Source organism: Limulus polyphemus, unplaced genomic scaffold (assembly GCF_000517525.1).
Source record: "Limulus polyphemus unplaced genomic scaffold, Limulus_polyphemus-2.1.2 Scaffold936, whole genome shotgun sequence".
NCBI classification, from domain to species: Eukaryota; Metazoa; Arthropoda; class Merostomata; order Xiphosura; family Limulidae; genus Limulus; species Limulus polyphemus.
Genome location: NW_013666546.1, coordinates 210827 through 236757, shown reverse-complemented (window position 1 = coordinate 236757; position 25931 = coordinate 210827). Strand labels below are relative to the sequence as shown.

Here is a 25931-nt window from a genome sequence, read left to right as displayed (position 1 = left end):
GTGACAAAGTGATTTTCATGTTAAAATTAAAAATATTTTTTCTCATTTCAAAAATTTCAAATTTTCTTTGTGTAATCCCTAAAATCTCCTAAATGCATTTCAAACTTTTTTTCAGTAAATCTCTATAGGTTATCTGTTATTTTCTTTACTCTATCTTGTAACATGAGACTACATTCATTTATCCTAGGTAGCTGTAAGTTCCTAACAGTATACATCTTTTTATAATTAAATTTTATTGCCCTTTGAACCTGTCTAACTACTATCTGTGCCATTATAAGTTGTAAATCATTCAGACAACATGCAGCTCATGTTACACTAATGAATTACATTACTCAAAAGCTACTACGAGCTTTTCGCATGTGTGCCTCATGAAACATTTTTTATTATAATATTATTATTATTAATTTTATCTAATCCAATCTTAACTAACCTAAAAGAATCTGTATTTTTACATTTTAGTTACTTTTATAATTAGACAAAGAATAAACATGAAAAACAAGAAATAAAATACTTAACCAATCTAATTTTTTCTTGCTGTCGATTGTTGAACAGAGTTAACCCTAACTTTTCATACTAATGATAATAATGCACTTAATAATTTTTATTTAATTAAATAATGAACCAAAGAATACTGAATAATAACATGCAAAAAGTAGACAAATTCCCTTTCCTCTCTTTTTCTGGCTTTTTAACTATGCAGCAAGAGTCGTTACAAATTCATCCAAGCTAGTCATTAACTTTCTCACAGGAACGATGTTGATACTCTGAGTGAAATTGAAATTTATCTGTTCAAAATATAATGTTATACCATACGTCATTTGATAGATGAAAATCTTGACTTTCTGTTGGTTATAGGTAATAGATAATTAAACATAAGAGAGAACTATTAACAAATCCTGAAAAACAGGATGTGACAGGTGGGGTCCGAGTTTCTATTTGCTAGCTCTGTAACCCAACAAGGTTGAAGGCTATAAAAATTATGGTTTCTCTGATCAATGACCATTTTATAGTGAGTAATTTACGTTTAATTTTGTAGCTTCTGGGGGAGGGGATAAAATAGGGATGAGAAGATGTTTCACACTAGCGGAAATTCAGAATTTTTTTAAATATTGCCTTGTAGAATTAAGAACTTAAAACGTATATACACTACTAAAATATGGATTATTAGCTAAGATTTTATACTATTCTAATTGGAATAACATAAAACAAAAAGTAGTTTAATAAAATTTTGAATGTAAGACACTAAAACCTTGTGTCATGTGCAGTAAAGGATACCTGTGGCAATAGGGTTAAATAAGCCCAGATCATGAGGCAATGTCTGTTGAAGAGCAAGAAGGATTAAAACACTGTGAAGGGAAGCCTCTTCATCCATGCATAGACCCTGGAATTCCTGGCTGTTGGTATACGCACCACCCTGAAGCAAGACATTCGTGAAGAGATTGGACTCTAGATGAGGTGACAATAGAGGAACCAATATCTTAGTAGTGTCACAACTTAACAATCCCTCAAGATCAACTAGATAACATGGATAATGTTCACAGTATCTCCAATACTGGGAAACCCTTAGTGACACTTTGTTAAGGAAAAGTGATACATTAACTGAATGAGGTATTTATATACAGTGTCATGATAGAGGGTGCATTGAGGTAGGTGGAGAGGGTCAAAAGGTAAATATTGCCAAGGGCAGTTGAGTGGGGTATAAAAGATTGGAGCAAGCAAGAAAAAAATTAGACCAATGTCTAGTTGGGCAAAGGAAGAAACTCTGGCAGTTGAGTAAAAGCTATCAGTGTGAGATAAGTATGTTTTGGAATTATACTTTACATGCAGAATATAACCACTCTCTATGTAGCTATAATATAAAAGTTCAGAAATGTATAGGTTTCACAAACCTGCCAAAGGTAAAGTTTATCACCTATCCCTGCAACACAGTAAGTAGCATCAGGAGAAACTACTAGTGCTGACACTTGACCTGGACACACCATTCGTAGTTGAAATTGTTCCTATAATTAAAACAGAACAATATGTTTATAACTAGACTGATTCTATAAAATTAAAATTAAAAGTTACAATCCTGATATCCAAATCTTAAAAGTAAAATATATATTGAAGTTCAGTAACTATACAACTACTATGTGTATATCCATGGCACCAAACAATTAATTTTCTGCAAAAATAGAAGTTAAGACTTTTCTCATCTGAAAATGCATTTCTGATAGGTATTCACCACAGAAAAGCTATTTTCCTGGCATGTCTGCCTACAAGATTTGCATGTTACTAGCTTTAAGGCAACTCCCACCTAAATTCACATGTTTTACCCTAAATACTACTGGTGCATGATGATATCATGATGCGAAAAAAGCCCTCCACCAATAGAAGAATGAAAAAGCTTCCATACATAGTAAATTACTCTATGCAGAAGGTTAGGTGTGAATGTGTGAAGAAGCGAGTATCTATTGGAAATGCATTTTTAGATGAGGAAAATGTTAACTTCTGAGACAGTAACTCACCCCCTCACACAGAAATGCTAGAATTCCCTGGTGAGTTGGTGGATAGGCTGGTGCAAAATTGTGTCTAGATGGGCTCTTTTCAGAAAGCACCTGAAGGGAAGCTCACTGAGTGTAATACCCGATCACATATGCTCCAGGGGAGCACACCTGTAGGAGACCACATCTCATCTTGACTATGGTATAATCTTCACCTGGAATGTAAAGGCAAATGATCCCCATGTTTTGCAGGGATGGGCAAAATGACTGTCCAAGCACTTGCACACAAGCAGTCAGCATATCAATAGGTATAATGTAGTTGGCGTGCATTCAGACCGTACTTTGTGTGCTCACCTTGACTACTGAACAAACTCTAGCTGCAGGAGGAAAGCACTTTAGTTATGCAATATTGTTTCATGAAATGTGTGTTTACCTTGACTCTACTGAACATACTCTGACTGTGGGAAGAAGTTACATTAGTTTTGGATCATGTTTTCTGTACATTGAGTACTCACCTTTACACAACTGACTGCAGGAGAAGGGAACAAGTGGTATGAGTTTTGGTTTTGAGGGGTGACTTGCACTATATTGAGAGTGTCACCACCACCCAGCATCTCACTATATTGTGCTATATCCAACTGGTGAGAATTCTCCATGTTCCACAATCCCAGTGGCCAGGAACTGGTAAGTGGCAAGGGTCTCCTGTGTTCCACATGGAAAGAAAGGGGAGAGAAAATTCATGTTGGGAATACCTGGAGAAGTGCCTGGATATCCATCAGATCTCCAGCCAAAAAGGTCTTTTACTGGAGACTGTCCAATGAGCAACCACAAAACCTTATTTTATTTTTAAAAAGCCAGCAAGTGCAAACCAAAGAAGTGGGCAGAACACTTCCCTGGTGCTAGCCTTTTCTGTGATAGTCCATGGATTTATATGGTCTGGATTGGACAATTGAGTAAATATATACTGGTAGATCTAGGGCAGATGGTATGAGCACTTTTTTATCCTGACTCAATGTGAACTTTGGGTAAATATACACTGCCAGGCAACATTAGCTACATGGCAGGATCCTATGAAGTTAAAATTTGGCTCTGAAAAGGAAACTCTACTTACCCATTTAGAGATGGTGGGCTGATTGAAGAATGATGATTGGAGAAAATCGTAAAATTTCAGGAGATGAAACACATATGGTGAAGATAATGAGCAACAAGGGTGTGGTGTGTAGTCCACATGCCTGCTTGTAGGATCTTGTCCAATGGTTGGCAAAAATGGGCAGCAAAAGAATAAGTACAGTGACAAATTTGATGTGAAGAAATGTACAATAGCCCGCAAGCATCCACATCCAAGTATGCATAGACCAACTGCAAAAGTTGACAAACTCATCCAGTAAGGGTAGAGGGAGAGAGGTTCCTTAAAAAAGAGGGGTCCCAGGGTATGAAGAGACTATGACAGGGACCTCAAAAGGGGGGAGTGGGAAGTATGTGATAAGTAATAGCAAACAGCCTAAACAGGATATAGTAGCCAGTCCAGGTCTGAATGATTGTAGAGGTAAGATATAGAAAGAAAGGAGATAGGAGAGAAAGTGTGGTCACATTCCCAAGCAACAGAAGTCTTAGGAAGGAAAGTCTGATCTGGATAGGGGATTACATAAGTACAATGGAAAAAAGGTATGAGAAGAGCCAATAGCATAGATATCTGAACAATGGCAACAATAGGCAAGGAGGAAGAAATAAGGCTAAAGAGAAAGAATAAAGAGCAAGAAGCCAATGGTTCTAAGGCATAACAGCATTGATGTCTGACTCAGGCAAGGGATTGGTGGAGAAAGCAGGGGAAAAAATTTACCCTACGGTACTGGGAAAGGTAAAATGTTGTGGAAAGTGCCACCCAATAACACACAAGCCTGCAATGGTTTTATTGCCTTGAAATTTTTATATGTTCTAAAGTGATTCCTGTACACTGAATCTGAAAATGATATGCATTTTTCTCCATTGCTTAAAGATTTTTCACAAAATGTCATATGTACTTTTACATAAGTGAATCATTTTTATTGAAATATTGTTATGCTTAAAATGTTGACAACCACTGGTTAGACCAATCGTGACATTAGTCTTATCGATCATTCTAGAACCCATGAGAAACACACCACTAGTATATAAATGGTTAACAGGCTGCATGATGCATCATTTCTGGATTGCATTTGTTTGTGTGTGCACTTTGACATTATTTTATTTTCAATATTATTTATTCATCACTATAGCAATAAGAGGTTGTGTGAATGACCAAAGCATATTCTGTTATATTTGTGGTACATTTGTTGCAAATTTGATGAAAGTTCTTTTTTGTTCCGAATTTGTAAAAAAATCCTTATGTAATAGAAAAAATGAACAATATTTTTGGAATCTGTGTAGCTGAATTATGGAAAAATCATTATTAAAACCAAACCAGCTTTTATGCAGTTTAAATTCACAGGCCTGTGTAACCAGTAGTGGTGGAAACCAACAAACCATGGTTCAACAACCAGGTAAAGAAGGTACAAAGAGTGTACAATAGGCCAGCCAGGAGGAAAGAAATGATGGATAGACCGATGGTGATAGACTTGCCACTTATGTTGATATACTGACAAAGTGGAAGGGTAACAGGAATGAGACAAGAAAGAGTTTAGCTGAATGGGTGATGAACTAGACAAGTTCCATATGTGAACATGAAGGGATGATATCCTTTGATAAAATAGTGAAATATGAGGTGTCTATGAGGGATGTGCCCCACCAAGAGCAAATCCAAGGAAAAAACCTGTGGGTGGAGAGACCATTCTGTAGGGAAAATGTTGTGAGAAAGAGGGTCCACAACAAGGTTCATAGAACCTGGCACAAGACATGCAATCAGATAATTACAAAAAAGAATGGTCCCCCCAAAAAAAGAAGTTCAAAGTCTGAAAACAAAATGTCGTAGAACAGGTGCCACCCTGACACTTGATGTAGGAAACAAATGTGGAATTTTTAGAATGGTTCATGACCAAACAATCCACCATAAAGAGTAGGTAATGGGAACATGAGTAATGGAAAGTTGTTTGTTTGTTTGGGGTTTACTGGTTCAAAACAACTAGGCTATCTGCACCTGATGGACAGCAAGTAGTTTGAGCTCAATGATGTGAAGTGAGCACTTGTCTTGTGTCCAATGTTGGTCTAAGCCAGGGGTGGGAAGCAAAGGAACTCTGGAGGTAGTGTTGGAACAGTTCAGCCATCAAGACATTTCCTCGAGGAGGAGGCATGTGGACAGTCAAGGACAATAGATCCCGCAAAATATTCCACTAGTCCTGCAACATCCATTGGAGGAAGCACATATGTGCATGACTTGAAGGAATGAGTGGTTCTATGGAAGCCAGAGTACCCAAAAGAGAAAGAATCTCTTGTACAGGATGAGAAGGAGAAGCATGAATATTGGTGACTGGACACTCCATAGCTTGCAGAAAATGCCCAGATGTACAAGATATTGGGTGGGTGTAAGAAAGGATATGGATACATTGACAAACCACCCCAAACAAGCAGCCTTCTGAAGAAGAAGGGGAGGGGTTCCCCTGAGAATGGATTAAGAGAAACCAATCATCCATGTAAAATTTGAATCATAGATCCATTTCATGAAGATTGTGAGTGAATGCCTTCATGATGTGGTTCAATATATGTATGGGATCAGTGCAATGTCAAAAAAAAAGAGCACAGAATTGGAAGATGAGATTCCAATGGACAAAGTACAGAAATCACCTGGAGGAAGGGGCAATTTGGATGTGAAGGAATGCATCTAAAATTCTAACCTTAGTCATCTACATTCTGGATGAAAAGGACTAATGGTGAGAAATATTCTATCCAAAAGTATGGAATGACCAAAAAGCAATTAAAAGAGAAGAGATTGATTAACATATGCCAGTCCTCAGTCTTCTTGAAGATCATCAAGAGGCAAGAGTAAAAACCTGAAGAAGGGTTGTATACCCTCTTGATGGCAGGTTTGTCCAAAAGATCCAATACTGCCTCTTCAAGACATTGAAGATAGACAGGATTGGAGAGATGAGTAAATGAGACAGGATGAGAAGAAAGGGGCAGAGAAGGGAAGTGGAGAGACAGTCCTTGGGTGAGGTACTTGGAGAACCCATCTGTTGGTAAACAACTGTGACAGATGGGATCCCACAGGTCCCATGTTGACAGGATAGTCACTGGGGAGACATGAGGCAAGTCTGACAGCAGGATAGAGGAATGGGTAGAGGAGGAGACCTGGAAGTTGGAATGGAAAGGTAAGGGATAGAGGGACCCAGTTGATGAACATTAGTAGAAGGGCAAGGTTGTGAGAAATGAGAAATCAAAAAAGACAGTGAGGACTGGTGTCAGGCTGTTTTAGCCTGTGACTTTAAAGAGGCAGAAACACCACTAAAGAAAGGAATGAGGTAGGTGTATATGAGTGAGAAGGGTATCCTTACCAAACACGTCCAAACTGCAGAGGAATGAAGTAAGTAATAGGACAGAAGAAGTGGTATGGACCATAGTAGTGAACAGTAGGGAATAAACTTCTCCTGAAAATACCTCTGGAGTGAGATGAAGTACTTCTGACATAAGGTGCAGGGAGAGAGATAACAAAAAGATAGGTATCAAGTAAAAGATGAAGATGGGAAAATTGAGTACTGGAGAGCAAAACATGGGACAAAGATTCCACTCCTCAAAAATAGATTTCCCTGATTGGGAATCAAGAAAGGGAAACTAGAATGGTTATAAGACAAGAGAACCAGATAAATGAGGTGGGTGGGGAATAAGGTTATGTGTATGAAGTTCTTCCAGAAAGGAGTCAGAGTGAACATTAAATGTCAGGTGAGGGGGAAAAATTAAATAATCACAAGGATTAGGGTTGTGACATAAAAAACCAAAATGTCATAAGACACAAGCAAAAGTGAAATGATTGAACATACCTGTGAGATCAAGCCTTGAAGTACAATGGTAGGTTGAGGGCTTTCCTCAACTAGTAGTGAGATATCTAAAGCAAAACCAGGAGGAGGGAATAGGCGATCGAAGTCACCTTCCTCTTGTTCAATTTCAAACTGAGGGGAAGGAATGCCAGCAGAATGGACAGGACAGAAGACTCAGCATGCATAATGGACCCCAAAACCATCATGGCTTCATCACTGTTAAAAGGACTACATCAAGTCTAAACATATAAAAATTAATAATATGCTCATAAACAATGTAGTAACCCTAAATTATTGTAAAGTACCTGGTGATACAGCATACAAAACATTATTCTTGTTGAATGGTACTATTGTTTCCAAAATATCAAGAAGTTGTTTACACTGGATTTTCTTAAGTAAGGATTGAACATATCAGGATTTTCCTTCTTTCTAAATGTGTATACAAACATACATACAGATACAAAGATATATAAATAGTGTGAACAAATAGGAATTCAATTTCCACAAAGCATTCAAATTTGAATGGAAATTTCTAAAATATAAAAACATTACACACACTGCATCTCATCTCTTCTAGTGTACACTCTTGACCCAAACTAGAAGGGAGGAAGAGGCAAACAAGTTCCCTGTATCACAGGTGTCGGCAGAATAAGAACATGGCCATAAAAGAACTTGCACACAAGAGGTCAGAGAGCCAATATGTGTAGTGTGGTTGAAGTGCATTCAGATAACATAGTGCTCACTTCAACTCTACCATCAGACTTATTGGACCATTATCAACTGAGGAAGAAGAGCACAAGAATCATTAAGTCATGTTATTCTCAACTCTACCAACACTCTTAGACCAAAACTAGCTGAGGGAGAGGGACAAAGTAAGTTAGTGCATGTGCAGGAGGAGGGCATGATTTGTTAGTATAAGTGCATATCTCAATTGAACAAGAGACAAGTGCAGGTAGTCAGTGGGTCAACTCCAGTCCAAAACCAGGAGGCATCAAGCATGTGTCTCCTGGTCTGCAGTAGGAGAAGGGTACCAACTGTCTTCATCTCATGACCAGGAAGCAGAAGGGAAAAGTAGCTTCTATTCCAACAACCCAGGCTGGGCATGTGTACAGACCCAGTACATAACCAACACCAGGCCATCCAGGCAATGGTAGGAAGGAGGAATGTAAATGTGGTGAGTCAACTTCAGTCCAAAACCAGGTGGCATCGGGAAATTTTTGTCCAGTCCACAGAAGAAAGATGATCCTTACCAACCATATGTGTGAGAATTTGTGCAGGCCAGTCCTACACTAATCCAACATCAGACTACGCAAGAGTTGGTAGGATGTGGAATGTATGTTGGCTGGTCCTAAACTTATCTAACACCAGACTGCCTGTGAACCAACATATCAGCAGCAGTAGGATGAGGAACACTGGAATGTTATGAGTATAAATATATGAGGGGTGACCTGAGCTACACATACAGTGTCACCACCACCTCACTTCTCACTGAATTGATACCTTTTGTTCCATCCCTGGATTTTCTGTCCCAATCAGTAAGGGTTCTCCATGGTCCATCACTCCAGTGGCTAGGAACTGGTTAGTGGGAAGAAATGCTCCACTTGAAAAAATGGGGAGGAATTGGCAGGGGGAAGACCAAGAGAAATGTCCGGATCCCATTGGTTGCCTGTTGGATAGATCTTTTACTGGAAACAAAGCAATGGGTATCTGTGTAATCCTATTTTGAAAAGCCAGCAAACATGAGCTATGGAAACAGGCAGAGTATTCCCTGGTGCTGGCTTTTTCCATGATAGTCCATGGAAGAGGAACAGTCTGGAATGGACAGTAGACAGATATCACAACATACCATAAGGATACCTAAATGGTCTTGCAGAACACCCCATCTCAACAGTGGGCATATATATATATATATATATATATACTGAGCCAGGACAAATGGTATGAATGGTTTCTGTCATCCTGGCTTTGGGAAGTAAGTGTACCTGGGATGCAACACCAGCCACTTGGCAAGATTTTTTGTATCAAAGTTGGAATAAAAAGGAAAACATACTCATTTGATGAAGGATGGTGTGTAGACTGAAGGAAAGTAAACAGAGGCAAGTGATAACCTGCTGGAGACAAGACAGCCAGATGGTGAAGATAGTGGATGATGAAGGTGCGAGTTATAGTCAAATACCAGTCAGGAGGATCTCATCAAGTGGTCATCAGAAGTGAGAGGCAAGGGAATGAGTGAAGTGATGGATTTGATGAGAAGAAATATGAAAAAGTCTACGGGAATTGACCCCCAATGAAGAGTAAACCAAACAAAATATCAGGCAGACCCAACCTGTAAGAGTACACAGAGACAAGTCCCAAGAAGAAGAATCTAAGAGGAGAAAGAGGCAAAGATGGCAGCCGTGAAATGGTGAAGTAGAGGCAAGGTAGCATTGGACAGCATGAACAAAGCAGAACAGATGGTCTGGGTTGGATCAATCATAGAGGTGTGCAATAGGAGAGAAGCAGTCACCTTCCCGAACTGCAGTAGCCTTAGGGAGGATAGACCAGTCAGGATAAAGGAATAGAAATAGGTACAGGGACAGTTGAGATATCTGAACAATGGCAACTACAGGCAAAGAGTAAGAAAAATGTCGTATGTGAAAAGTATTATAAGAATCAGGTGGCAATTCACTTGAAAGGGGCATGGTTAAGAGCATGCAGGATGACATTAAGGTCCAAACTAGGCATGAGAATGGGGTAGGGAGATCAATGGAGAAGAAAGGATTGGAACAAGATGGAGAGGACTGGGGAAGAAACACCTTGTGATATCAGGAACAGCAAAAGGTTGGTAGACAAGGCAACCTGATCACCAGCAATGGTGGAGACAGCCAACCCTTTGTTAAACAGCCAGGGTGAAAAAAAAAGGAAGAGAGATGGAGTGATCAGGAGGAAAGTGGCAAACAGATGGAACAAAATTGAAAAACATGCTATTTTTGGTTGGTAAAAGGACAAGATTGATAGACAACAAGAATGAAAAAGGAAATAGGCTACCCTGTGGGAAAGTCCAGTCCAATGGATGATGGGCCAGACAAATCCCAAACATAAAGGTGGAGTATAGATCTGGTGCCTCCCTAACAGTTGATGAAGGAAACAACAATGGAGTTGTCGGAATGAACAAATGACTTACCAGGAGAAGTAGGAAATGATAACATGTCCAACACACTGCCAAAAGTTTGAGCAAGTTGATGAGAAGACTCGTCCCATGTCCAAGAGCTCAATGTATGTTTGTCGTTCAGAGATGCACTCCATCTTGAAAGGGAAGTATTAGTGAAGAGGTGTAAGTAGTTTGGGTAGAGATAGAGGCACACTGACAGTAGTACTGAAGTGGTCCAGCCACCAAGAAAGGTCCATGTGCAGAGGAGGGGACAGGAGAACCACAGAGTCAAAAGATTCCCATGGATGATTTTACTGGTTACTCAAGGACCATTGAAAGTAATGCATATGGGTACAGCCCAATGGAATAAGCAATTTCGGGGAAGCCATGGTCCCCTACAGCAATAGAACCTTTCAAGCAGTATGAGTAGGAGAGGCTTGCATCCTGGTGATAGAATGTTCCAGTGCTGGCATGTGGAGAGGAGACGGTTGAGTTGGCTGGGGAAAGTGTTGAAAAATACTCCTAGGTGAACAAGGAATAGGGTGGGGTAAGAAAAGATTTGGAACTTTTGATAAGCAACCATAAATGGGTAGCTTCCAGCAGAAAAAGAGAAGTGCAGGTAAAACTCCCATGAATGGGACAGGAAAAGCCAATCATTCATGTAGTAATAGAATTGAAGACAGAGTCTGTGGAGATGGCATATGAAGACACTGATGACTTTATTGAAAATGTAGGGAGCCTACACAATGCCAAACAGAAGAGCCATGAACTGAAAGATATGATCCAAATTGAAGGAAATGTCTCAAAGACTGTGATGGTAATCTGAAGAACTTGTTTGAGACGTCAACCTTGGTCATCCCTAGTTTGCGTGAAAAGGACCAGCAAAGGGAGAAGAAATTTTCCTTACAAAAATACAATTGAGAGAGGAAAGGACAATGACCAACCACCAATCCCCTGTGTTCTTGGAGACCATGAAGAAGTGAGAGTAAAACCCTAACAAAGGGTTGTGCACCCTCCCTATGGCCTGTTTATGCAAGAGATCCAAACCATGTCTTCCAGACATTGAAGACAGATGAGATCCAAAGGAGGAGAGACATGAACTGGGCACAGGCTGAGAGGCAGAGGCTGTGAGAGAGGACAAGTGTGACCCATCTGTCTCTGGATGCTATGAGGTCCAAATCCATATTATAGTCACCAATGAGCCTGGTGAGACTACTGAGTAGAAGGAGAAGGATGGGAAGAGGGGAAGGAAATACAGGAAAGAGGAGGAGACAGGAGTGAAATGTGGAGGTTGGGACAGGCGAGTAACCAAGAAAGTTGGCATGGATTGATGCTGGATAGCCTCCACCCATGATTCAACTGATTCATGACTACCACCAAAATCAGAAGGGTGAAGAAATGGGATGAGGTAAAAGTACCGCAAAAAGGATGAAGAAAGACAGACATGGGACTGAAAGATATCTTTAGCCAACAAGTCCCAACAACAAATGATCCAAGTGAGTAGGGAATGGGCAGGAGTAGTAGTATGGGCCATGGTGGAAATGAGAAGGGAATAAGAATTGGCAGTGAAGTCATTTGAGACTTGGTGAAGTGCCTCTGACATGAGGTGCAGGGAAAAAAGGTAGAGCACAGAGAGGAGGATTAGGCAAAGAGAAGAAAACTGAGCATTAGAGAGTGAGACTGACCCCAGTGGGTCTGTCTCCCAAGCTGTCAAATGAGACTCCAAAGTCTGGGATTCCAGGTTGGGGAAGTTTGAAAGATTATAGGCCATGATAAAGAAAAAAATCTGAAAGGGAAGGAGGACGAAGCATAAGATTGTGGGCACAGAGTCGATCTAAAAAAGATGTAGCAAGAACACCAATATCAGGTGAAAGGGGAAAACATAAAACTCGTTAAAGAGAGGGTCGTGAAGGAGGGAATGGGAAGTGTCATAAGACATGGGAATAAGAGATAGGACAGAACATATCTAAGTGATAAGGTCCTAATAACATGAGGAAGTCTAAACATTCTTCTCAACAGGGAAAGAAGTTCCTAAAACATAACCAGGAGGAGGAAATAAATGGTCAAAGTCATCTTTCTCGTCATATTCCATCTCAGAAGGAATGCCAGAAGAACGGATGGGCACCAAAAATCCTGGCTAAATATTGGAACCTACTACCCTATGCACAAGGGTCATGTCATCCACATTTAATATGCCTCCAGCAGCCAAGTTAGTAACTTAACTAGTGTGAGGATATTTCTCATTCACTCCAGATGTTGAAGTGACATGAACTTGAGAGTCCATTATTGGAATAAATAAAGGAAACAAAGTCTCTTTATCAGACTGCAAATCTCTGTAAATTACAAGGAAAAACAAACACATCTTAGTCATGTAGTGTCAAGGAAAAAGAATGAGGATCATGAGTGCAAAAGTTGTGTCTCCCTTTTATTAGTGGAGGACTTTTGCTGCATAATAATATCATTATGCAGTAGCATAAATTATGAGAAATCTCTTGAGTTTGGGTGTAAGTTGTCTAAAGGTTAGTGGCATCCAAATCTTTAAGGCCAACGCACAGGGAAGGTAACTTTCTGTTTGAGAGGTAACACCTTGGAAAGTTCCTTTTTACATATCCAGTCAAGTTTCAACATGATCGATATTCATTAACATAATTCTTTTGAATTCTTTATTTTGCCAATTGCAGTTCTAACAGCTATAAATAATCAAAACCATCAATAATCACAAACTGACAAGGATTTATTGGTGACCTATGGTCTGATCTGTCACAGTATCACCAGGTCAGCAATATTCTTGGTTGAGATCAATTCATTACTAGTAAATATAGTTTCCTTCCAATAAATAATAAGTTCTTTTACTTATCTACATTAACTCTCTGACAATGAGGTCAGCCGAATCAACCGACCTCATAACCATTTTGTCCTCATTATACTTTCCATACTATACCTTTTATTACATTAGGAGTACCTCCACAAAATTTGGCAGACTTTTAGTAAACATTACAAGTCTTTTGAACACAAAATATTTCTCCATGAATATATATATATCCTTTTTCTTACTGGTCCAAGTGCAAAGTAATTTCCATTTTAAGATTAAAAATAGTTTTCTTTGTTTCAATAATTTCAAATTTCATTTGAGTAACATCCAAAACCTCCTAAATAAATTTCAAACATTTTTTTGCATAAAACCTTACATTTCATCTGTTATTTTCTCTACCCTAACTCTCTAGAAAGTTGGTCAATTTGTACAACCTCATAACTGTCAAAAAAAACAACTAAATTACCATTTTTTTTTTCTTTCCAGAATTACTTCAAATTGTAACCTGAAATTACATTTGTTTATCCTAAATAGCTTTAAACTCGTAACGATATACATTTATTTATATTTAAATTTTATTATGTTGTTGCCCTTTAAATCATGTCTAACTACTACTTGCACCATTATAAGTTGTAAATCACTTGGCGAACACGTAGCTCAAGTTATGCTTTTGAATTACATTACGCACAGGCTAGTCCTGAGCAAACCTCGTGAAACATCTTTATCATATTATTATTTATTTTAAAAAATCTAACCTAAAAGGCTTCTTATTTTTACATCTTAGTTACTTTTATAAAATACTTGAAGAATGCACAGGAATAACAAGAAATATAGTACTTATCTGGGCGTTTCTTTTTGCTGTTGACTGTCGATGACACTTAACCCCATTTTTTTATATTAAAGGTAGTACTACAATGAATAATATTTTACCTAATTAAATAAAGTCCAAAGAACACAGCATAATAACATGAAAAAACAAAACATGTCCCATAACTATCACAATTTTTCTGGGTTTCTAACAATGCAACAGAAAATTCAGCTAGCTTACTGATGTGTTTCCTGTTGGAATCAAGCTTGAACTGGAAGTAAAACTGAAAATTCTCTGTACAGAAAACAACATAATGTAATATGTTATTTAATAGAGTAACACCTGGGTTTTCTATTGATTATAAATAATATGGTATTGAAGGACAAAGAGAACTACTGGCAATTTCTGAAAGAGAGGATGTGATATGTTGGAGTGGCAAGAGGGGTTGGATTTTCTATTTGATGGCTCTGTAACCAAATGAAGTTGGAGACTATAAAAAATTAGGTTTTGCTTGAGCGATGACAATATTCTAATGAGTAATTTATATTTAAATTTTGTACTTCTTGAAAAGGTGGTAAATAAATTAGAGAAGATGGGATTCCTAGAGAGAAAATGTCACAATTCTCATACTTGGGGAAATTCAGGATTTTTTTAAATAATGGCTTATAAAATTAAAAACTCAAAACTTATAAACTATTAAAATATGGATAATTGGCTATGTCTTTATGCTGTTGTTATGACAGCAGAAGTCATGGGACACTGGGAGCATGCGAGCTTGAGTTTGAAGAAGGATCATGACTTATCGAGGAACTCCACGAATATCCGAGTGTTTGCCAGGCGCTCTCTTTTTTAGTATATAAGCCAAGCAAATAAAGTCAGCGAGAGATAGATATGCAGATAGTTTGAAGAGATAGATAACTGAGTCAAGCAAACAATAGGCACCGTAAGTAAAGTGTGTGAATCACTGTGATTTATAGTGCGTGTTATAAAGGTTAAGTTTAAAGTGACTGTGGAAATTCTGTGTATTAAAAAGTTGTATCAAGAAAGAATAAACTAGTTTTAACTAAGAAAGGTCTTGTATTGCTGAAGTTCCTCGGAAAGAATTTATACCGGAAATTAACAAACGAGCAGATACATAACACTATAGTTATTGGTATACCATGATTAAAAAAATAGTTTAATTAAATTTTGAATGCAAGTCACTAAAATCTCATGACATGCACACAAATGGATGCTCAAGGCAAGAGGGTTAACTGGTTACCATACTCTTAAGAATAATAATAAATAAGTAAATGAGTCATCAGAATGATATATTCTCTCAACCTAATTAGGCTTACCTAATGTCTTGTCATAACAGAAAACTTTCATAGCTTTCAAACAAACATAATTTAATATCAAAACATTTTCTGGAACAAAAAAATGTCTAAAGACTATAAAATAATTCCCAGATCTTTGATTTGTGACTAAGGCTTCTAAACTTCCCATTAAATTCTGTTGTTCTCTGTAAGAACTTCTACTAGTCACTTTACTATGAAACCATAAATTATTTTTCACACCACTTTTTTTCATTCTACACTGATGTAAACAGTATATAAATTGCTCTATTCAGTGGTATTTAAACTTTGCCTGTAACTATTTTTAAAGCTGATGTTTTTTTTAACATAAGATGTTCAAACCAAATTTTAAGAAATCATAAGAGTGTGACAAGAGGGTTTTACTAATAAAACCAGAGAAAGAGAAGAAAAATCACATGTGAAATAAACCTGAGAATTATATTTTCAAAAGATGATAGTTTCTTAGCAAATACATACCTGTGCTTTGGAATTGGAAGAAAAACTCTAAAAAATGTTTATGAGCCACTTACAGGCAAGACTCATTTGAACATTTTTTTCATTGTTCTTTCCAAATTACATTAAATACCCGATAAAAATAGCCAAATGTCAATTCTAAAATATTTTAGTAAAAAATTGCAGAAATAGAATCAGAATCATTATTAATACTTAAATTGTGATATCTGATGTGCAGATGTGCACTCAACACCTGAAAAGCACTCACTGGTCTGAATAGGGTTAAGATGCGTCTTGCATTTACAGGACAATCAGTGTCTAACATTCCAGGTTTACAAAGGATATGTTCTGCTATAGTTTCAGCTTTACAGTTGATAATATGGAGAACTATCATTAACTCTGTCACAAATAATTCTGCCATATATATATATCATCCCAAAATTGACATGTTAAATTACAATAAAATTATATTTTCTTTGAAACTTCTTAAGCTAGCTTTTCATCATGAACATTTCCCCATTGACTTATCATAGGTTTTCATATCAAAAGCGGACCTCACAATTTTTTATTGCTTCACCTGTTTATTTGGCAACTCAATTATCAAGGCCTGATAATTGAAAGTGACTAATACAGAAATTTTTGATTAATGTATGAGATAAACATGTTCACACCGATTTTTTTTAACATCAAATGATCTTTCAGCAGGATGTAGAAGTTTAGGTATTTGATCTTTATACTGAAATAAGTGTTTAATGCTTCTAAAATTTCTACGTTTATGGTTCGTGTATATTTGTAGTAACTGTAAGGTAAAACTAAATGCCACTTCAAAACTAGAGTCTGTGAACATTTAAGAGTATCAAACAGAACCAACTGTCCATTACTTAAATCCAGCTACTCATCCATTTGTTCACATGTTGAAACCACAGGTCACACTATTTCATATAATTTCTCTATCATTTGTACAGGATCTTCAGACTTTGAATTCTACATTAGAAAAGTTTACTCATACAAGACCATACAGCATTTGAGCACATTATGAACTTCTGGGTACCATTGCACAGAAGTGGAGTGCTTCTATAAATGATACACAACCACACCCTCCAGATAGTCACAGAAGCCAGGCACAACATCAGCCCTCAGAGCCCACTGTCTACAAATGGAGCATGTGAATGGCGGACCAGCAAAACATCATCACCCTATTCTCAATTGAATGGTTGTTATGTATTTTTATTTATTACCATTAGATCATATTCAGGAAGAATCAACAACACAGGAGACAGTGCAATGAGTGACAATGAAAACTCTATTTTGAAAAGCAGACTGACCCTGATTTATTTAAACAAAGGGATGAGCAGCTATCCCCTTTTGCTTTATCCATATAAGTTCATGGGTTAGTACATTCTGGAACAGGCATATTAATGAAGCAAAAATATCACGAGGGAAAAACCTACTAGCAATCTAGTGAAACACCCAATCTCAACAGTGTGTAATTGACCATGGAAATATTGTATTTTATGATAGCATCATGGTCGTACAGTGCGTAATTGTGATATGTTAAGTATACCGTGACAGGCAATGCTTGCCACAGAGCAAGATCCTTATGATAAAAAAGGGACATGCCCCTGAAAAAAATTAAATGTATACAAAAAGATAACTTACCTAGTCATACTCTCACTGAAGTTTGAATGATGGCAACACGTGGAAGATAGTACCCTGATGAGGAAGAAATGGTCAACTGATACAGATAGTGGAAGGTGAATGTATGAGTAGTAGTCCACATCAAATGCCCACTTAAAAAATTTCCTCCAACAAATGATGGAGGTGAGATGCCAGGGAAAGGTGGTTGATCTGATGTGACGACAGCTGGAACAGATTTTGGGAAGGAGACAAGGAGGAATAAGCCAACTGAATCAAAAGATGAATGTAATTGGTAAAGTTGAAAGGGAAAGGATACGAACAGAGGAATGTTGCCAGAGGATGAAAAGGCAGGAACATGAACCAAGGAAGGAAGCAATGCAGGCAATATAACAAGAACGAGCATGGATGGGACATAGAAGCCCATCCGAATCAGATCTAGAATAAAGGTGGTAGATGGAAGGAATAGAAATTGGCAAGAAGGAAGAGTTACTCTCATGATTGCTCAGTGAGGAGGTCTACAAATCTAGAAAGAATGCAACAAAAGGGAGATGGTAGGTGAGGTAAACACAAAATGGGACCGGGAAAAATGGAAGGTGTGGGATTAGGCTGCTTGATATTCAGTGATGGACAAAATTGAAGTCCCATGATCGAACACTCAAGTAAGGAAATATGTAATAAGAGGAATGTTGGGTCAAGAAGGGGAATAGTCCTGACTTAAAAACCAATGGCGGAAAACATTCCATTTACATTGATAAACCGCCACTGAGAAAGGGTAAATGGAACAAGCTAAAAAGGAAGTGACCTACCGAGACAATCCAGATCTCCTCACCAAGAACCTGATAAATGCCAGACACGAAAAAGGAGGCAGGAAGGTCTGGATGAAATACTGGTGACCAAGGTTGACGTAGAAAAGATGAAGTGAGAGGAAAAGGCACAGAGGGGCAGTACAATGTTGAAGTAGTCTAGGAAACCAGGGTTGTGCCAGCCAGTAAGAAGCAATCAGACGAACCTGATACACAGTGGCATGGATGATCGAAGTCACTCAGGGAAGATGGATGGGAAGATAAACATAAAGGCATTGGTCGGTCCAATCCTGGCTGAATGTATTGATAGCTAGAGCTTGTGGATGAGTAAGCAGATACGAAAAAATAGGTAACTTGAAATTGAGGAAAGTGGCAAATGCATCTAGCTGAGAAGTATCCCACTGCAAGCATAGCCACCAGAAAACCTGAGGATCGAGGGACCATTCTGTGGGATAAATTTTGTGCGGTCAGGAAAGGTGACTTGCCACAATATTGAAAGCATCGGGAGCATGACACACCAGGAAACATATCCCATGTGTATAGGCCCAATAAAGTTGATCTAAAGTTTGACCACAAAGCAAATGAGAACAGGTACCATCTTGGTGGTTGATACAAGTTCCCACTGTAGAATTGTCAGAATGGATCATGACAAGTCATTTCCTGACTATAGGAAGAAAGTGATCCAAAGCTCGTTGTACTGCCAAAAGCTCAAAGGTGTTGATGTGGTAAGATTGCTCAGTGATAGATCATTGTTCGGAAGCCTCCTGCTGACTGACGCACATCCCACCCATGTAGGAAAGCATCAGAGAAGAGATGAAAATACAGGCAAGGAGGATGAAGTGGTACACCCAATAATGTGTGTGGTCCTTGTTCAACCACTAACACAAATCGTCAACAAGGGAAGGATAATGGAAGAATCCAAGGGATCTCAAGCAAGATTTCATTGGTCATGCATAGTCCACTGATGAGACTGCATATGTGTCCAATCCAAGGGAAAAAGTGCTTCCAGAGAAGTCCATGTCCCCAAAAGTGATAGAACCATGTAAGCAGTAAGGGTGTGGAGTCAAAGAGGAGAAGGTTAGGCCTAACTGAGATGGGAGTTGAAAAAGACCTCCAAGTGGACAAGATATTGAGTAGAGAACAGGACAGACTTCTCTATCTTGATAATTCAACTCACTTGAGCAGCTTCTGGCAGAAGGAGAGGAGTGTGATGTGAAGAGTCCATTTCAAAATGAGCTAACAGAAGCCAGTCATCCATGTAGTAGTGTAAGCACAATCCCTGAGCATACATAGATCAGCCAAAAACTTTGACCATTGGAGAAAAGACATATGGAGCTGAAGCAAGCTTGAAGGGCAAGGTGTGAAACTGTTACACAACCCTGAATATAGCATCTGCACCGAGGAGAAATAGGAATGTTTAGATAGGCATTGGTACCCCACTGTAAAATAGGGAAAATCCAGAAATTGACTAAGGTGGGAGAGATTGATCACAGGACACGAGTCCCCAGTTTTCTTAAGGACCACAAATAAACAACCTTGAGTAAAAGCCTGGGAATGGATGGCTAACAGGCTCGATAGCTCTCTGTGATAGAAGTCTGTACCACCTCTGACAGATGTTGACTTGTAGTATGATCCCAAGGTACTGGAAAGGATATGGGTACAGGAGACAATGAGGATGGGGAAAGGAATTGGATTACAAGTCCTTCTGATAAGACCTGAAGAACCCAATGATCGGTAGTGAAAATGTGGAACCCCTAGTGGGAGGAACAGGGGATTGAAAGGGCCCCTAATTGAGACAAACGAGCAACCAAGGACAAAAGGGTCAAATGTTGCCTCACAGATTTTACATGTGATTCCAAAGTTTCATGAATATTCCTAAAAACCGACCCTTGGAGAAAAGGAGCAATCTGCAAGTCCAGAAGGTAAGTGGACAGTAAACGAACGTGGGACAAGACAGCACCCTACCTAGAAGATCCAAACAGCAAAAAAAACACTTGTGAAGAGATAGAGCCAAGGAGGACAATCATGACAACACAGAGGTAAAGAGGGAGAAGGTATCCCCAAAAATTGCTCAGAAGATAGGTGAAGTGCCTCAAAAAGAAGATGCATGGTGGACAAGTTCCGAAGGAGAGCCATAAATGTAATATTAAGGCGGAAAAACTGGGCATGGGATAAACAGACAGGATTGTCAGGGTCAGTCCCCCATACTGGCAGTAGTGATTCTAGAATGACAGAATGGAGTCTACACTTTCACTGCTTAAACTGGTTCATCACTACTAGCACTGGTGGCTGCACAGAGAGAACATGTTTGGCTATTCTTGACAAATATGCCAACTGTTTCTTGTGACTTTTCCCCACCATACAATTAAATTATTCAGTTTAATATGGTCCACCTCAAAATGCATAAACCTCTCATCTTGAGTTTCAGACTTCGCAGGTGAATCTTTGAACATACTGAAGTCCAGAATCTTTGGCTTTTTCACAATAGGGTAATTGCTACTGCTGGCATTCTTCTCAAGATCAACATGCTCACCTTGCACTACTGATGGTGCAGAGCTGGTAAGTGTTGAAGTCAATGAATTTTTCACTAACTGTGTTATAAGTTAATGTAAACTCCCCCATTAAATCTCACACATCTCTGATTGTTTCTTCTTGGAAATTTGATCATAAAACAGAGAGATTCTGTGCAATTTATGCACTAAAACTTTCTCATTTAAAACCATCCATCCTCTGTTTTTCAATGTAACTAGATCAACTGAGTCAGTATCTGCCACATTAAGATGATTTAGTAAGGTAATTCTTACTAATACAACCAGTGGTAGGCTTGGTATGTGTCTCCCTCAAGTTGAAAAAAACCTTCTTTAAAGGGTTTAGGATAACTTATTAGTGTTTTTAGTCTCTCTCAATGAATGTGGACCATTCTCTCTTCTTCCTGATGTTCTATTAGAAGCTGTTAATATCTTCTTAATTGGCATCAACAGATTCCTACATGTTTATTCTGCTGTACCAGCATGACTCACAACCCTAAAAACAAGCCCAGATAGTTTTAGATATGTAATTAGCTCTTTAACTTCATTTGTTAATAAATGTATGCAAGGTAAATTTGTTTCCATACATTTTTTTGGAAAATGTTTCTTAAGATTTTACTGATTATATATGAAATGCAGTTTAATCTGATTAAAAAATTAAGGACACATACAACATTAACTCCCTGGTCAGTAAAAAAAAATAAGTTTTTATAGAATATTCGGTTTGAAGCCCAAGTTGACAAGTCTTTTCTCTACCTCTTTTCTTATGTTGTAGCCAATTTTTTTTCATACAGACACTTACACATAAAAAGTATTTTTACCCAAAGCTTCCAGTCTTCATCAACACAGTGCATAGTTAGTGTAGTGTAAGAAATTTTTGTAATCATCAGTCCACATATTAACAAATGCATCACACTACCTTAAATCAACTAGTTTTGATACTTGGAACAAATAACTTGTACAAGTTCTTAAACTTCTTTCTGTGGATTACAAGAAATGGTTGTAGAATATGGTAACAAATTTTTCACATTTAAATTTCCATTAATTGAGCCTAATTTAATTAGATTTTGAGAATACTCCAAAAATTCAGCCCTAATAACAATATCATATGGTCTATTGTCCTTGAAACATATTTTAATCACCTCTTCCTTCATTTGTTGTGGTACACGAGATTATGATAGGTGTAAAACGTTTTCAGTGTGAATTTTCATTTTTAGATGCCGAATAGTTCAAATTGATTTACATTTTAAACACTGAATGGCACCAACTTTCTCCTTTGTTGTTATAACCCACACTTCATAAAAAGCTTTTCACACATCACTTTTAACATTGTTTTTTACTAATAGAACATACTTACAACTTTTCAGTTTTGCTTTAATATTGCCAAATTTCATTATAAGGGCTACATAGTACTTTTAATTTATGTTTAATAGGTTGCTGAAGTAAAGTTTAAAAACTCCATTCTTTAACTCCTTTCTTTGTATATCCTTAAACTATTTCAATCAACTTGCATGCTCACCTTTAAAACTCAACTTTGTGTGGACCCAAGCTCCTCTATCAAAATTTCCAATCAGAGCAGCCAACATTTAAAATAAAATGCCAAAAAACACTATCACGACAACAATGTAAATTAAGCAAACAATAGCACCACCTACCACAGTGGAATGAATTATACAAAATGACATATATTTTGAATGGTTTACAAAATTGATAATAATGTGTAAAGGACTTAGTATTCTAGCAAAAGTTGATAAAAGACAAACCACTTTGTTTCGTGCATTATTATCTAAATGTGGAGTTAAATGCTAGCATTGTTGTAGGGATAAAATTAACTAAAGCTATGGAGTGTAACACCTCATGGCTCATGCACCTGGTATTATATCCATTGCTATGAAGTACATACTTATTTACTTAACAGAGAGCAGCTAGAAACTGAAATATCACATGTTACCAGAGCCTGATTTAGGCTTTGTGGGCAAACATAATTTAAGACTCCTAATGTTTCTGTTTATTAACTGTAATCAGTAACCACTACTAATAAGCCTTTTAATTATTACCATTCAAAATCATCAGGCCAAATTATGAGTTAAAATTTGAAATTTATTATACATGCACAAAGATCAAATAATTCATGTAACTAACAATATCTAAAAATGGAAAAGTTAACTTTTAAAGTGTATTTGCAACTAATGTTTTCTCATTCTTCACTTTTGATTGAAAACCACTGTGAATTTGAATATGCTCCATACTCTTTGGCATATGACAATGCTTCTTCCAATCTGAAGACACAACTACACAACAATAAAACCTAAAATGGCTTTCATTGTCGCTGCCTTAGACTTACTAATATGTTTACTTATCACCATTATGGTTGTTACTTAATATGACCATTTCAACAATTGATACAAAAGAGGCATGAGATAGTATCTGCAAGACAACAAAATTCCTTAAAGCAGTGCCTTTTATACCAAGTATAAAAATTATAAAACTGCCAGATAAGTAACATTTGGTCCCAGCTGTGTATGTATTTTCGTGAAGTTTAAAAAGCTGAAAAATTGAGCAAAAAGCCCAGGAAGCCCAAATTTTTACAAATAAGTTTGACAAAAGTCATCTCATTCACGCCTGACCCAGCTCATGAGCCAGGTTGGGCCGAGTCCTGCAGCCAGGTCCAGGCAGACTTCTAGTTGAAGGCTCGAAGTGATCATAGTGTGTATCTGAGTATCAGTAGGTGTAACATTATTTGCATTCTCACAGAATTTTTCATAAACTCAAATTTGATGAACTTTCAGCAACAAGAGTAACAAGAGGAGATTGATGTCTTGAAGAAGGGGTTGGTTTGTTAAAGTAGTAATTACATGTAACTTGTGTTGTTCTATCTACTAACTAAAAGAAGCAATTATCATTGTACATACTAAGAGTAAATGGTTTATGGATATCAACAGTTCTTTGAAAATGTTTTTTTTTATAATATTACTGTCAACTAAAACTAATAATAGTCCATTGAGATATTCTTCATGTCTTGAAATCAACCTACTAAAATTATTCAAAACAATACAAATCTTACAAACTTATTGAACATCTTGAAGCCCCATACAATTTTGCTGAACATCAAGAAGTGCCACAGCACTGAAGAAACTCTACTTGTGGTGTGGTCCTAAACAATTTAACATAATGATGTTTTGTATACTTTCATGGTACGTGTCACCATTACATTAAGATTAGCTTAACTTCTGTTGTTACAGTAGTTAAAATATGTACAATCAAAGTATATACCTTTTTATGTAATGCCCAGACATGAAGAAGAGGCTTATCTTTTTGGGCACCAATCAAGAACTCATTACCAATCATATTCAAAGTGCGAGTGGCACATGTTGCACCTTTATACGATGCAAGAGTTGCTCCAGTGTCTACATCCCACACACAAGAACTACAAAGCTGGCCATTTTCATCACTTGTGATTACCACCTTAAAGAAAAAATTAATTAAATTCTTTTAATTTTCATAAAAATAATATGTATACTAGCCATTACAAGCATTTACATCTTTTTCTTAAAAAGGATTACATATTATATTATTTTAATATTTCACCAAATACTCCAATGAACAATAAAAATGGTATGAAATTTTAAATGTTGAGCTTGTAATTTCAATAAATCAAGGAATCATTCATAAATTGGCTGGTCATAAACCTTCTTAAATCTGATATTAACTTGAGAGAATAAACAGTCAGACAAGTATTGAAAAATTCACCCAAATTACAATTTAAAATTTCTCAATTCTTCAAAAACAGACTACATATTTAAACACAAAGTACAACAAATAAGACACAATGTTGTTAGAAGCATTTTTATTACTGATGAATTAGAGTTCAATACTGCCTATCCAACATGCAAAGTAATTTTCATTTTAAGATTAAAAGATTTTAAGATTGTGCATCACAAAATTTTCAAATTTCACATGCAAAATGTCCAGATAGTTATCAAATGTTTCTAAGGAAAAAACTTTACATTTTACCTGTTATTTTCAGTAATGGATCTCTGAATGGGTTTGGTCGATTTGACCAATCTTGTAACCACATTAAAAAAGTTGGGAATAAATATAAACTATGCCTTTTTCATTCTAGAATGATTACATAAAAACATAAATGTTTAGACTAAATAACTTAAATATCATAACATTATACATTTATGTATTTAATATTTTTATTATATTGACCTTTCATCCATGCCTGGTTAACAATACAAAAGTTACAATGACGTGGCGCACGTGCACTCATGTTACCGTATCCAATAACATAAAGGTGACCTTTAGTCTTTACAAATTGACCTGTCTTGGTTGTGTTTTAGTAGACTAGTATTTTGTAAAATACAGTCATATTTTAATTATTATACATTATATATGTATATAGATTATTGCTATTCAGAAATAAGTTATTAAAACTTATTTTTCTTAAAACATAGAACAGTAAATAAAGAAGTAAAGCAAACAATTATCTCTTCTAATTAAGACCTTTGTACTCGGTTGTTGATTGATGTAGGTTGCTAAGCCTTTTAAAATTTTGCACATGGAGGATATGAAATGAAATAATTTTTTTTGGTTTTATATATACAGTTGAATAACCAAAAAATCATAAATTACTATATCAATATTATACACTTCCACTATAATTTATCAAGCTTAGTAACTAAGCTGTATTTCAGTCTAAAAAAATATGAATTTTGAGCAGACTAAAGACACAACCTACCTTCTTGAGCAATATCTTAGCAAATTGAAAAGATAAGACCTTCTTATTATATATTCTAGCTTGTCAATATCTGTAATTTGAGTTCCTAATTCTTACAAAATTATAGACTTAGTATTCTGACATCAAAACATTTAATTTGAATCAGTGCTGCATTCAACATACCACATGACACATAAAAATTGATGTTTAACAGTGTTTTTTTTATATTTACTTTTAAATTAAGTAAATTAGTAGTAAGGTATAATACTAAAATCT

General features: G+C 36.9%; 1 protein-coding gene across 1 annotated transcript in view; it reads right to left on the bottom strand.

The window, feature by feature from the left end:
- The window catches only part of LOC106461333 (WD repeat-containing protein 18-like), a 64393-nt gene that overhangs the window by 35235 nt on the left and 3227 nt on the right, over nucleotides 1-25931 (bottom strand). Inside the window, exons 2-3 of the mRNA XM_013921151.2 lie at nucleotides 24206-24397; nucleotides 1890-2000 (exon numbers count right to left, since the gene is read on the bottom strand). Coding sequence (XP_013776605.1) covers nucleotides 1890-2000; nucleotides 24206-24397 — 303 coding nt within the window. The remainder of the gene's footprint in view (nucleotides 1-1889; nucleotides 2001-24205; nucleotides 24398-25931) is intronic.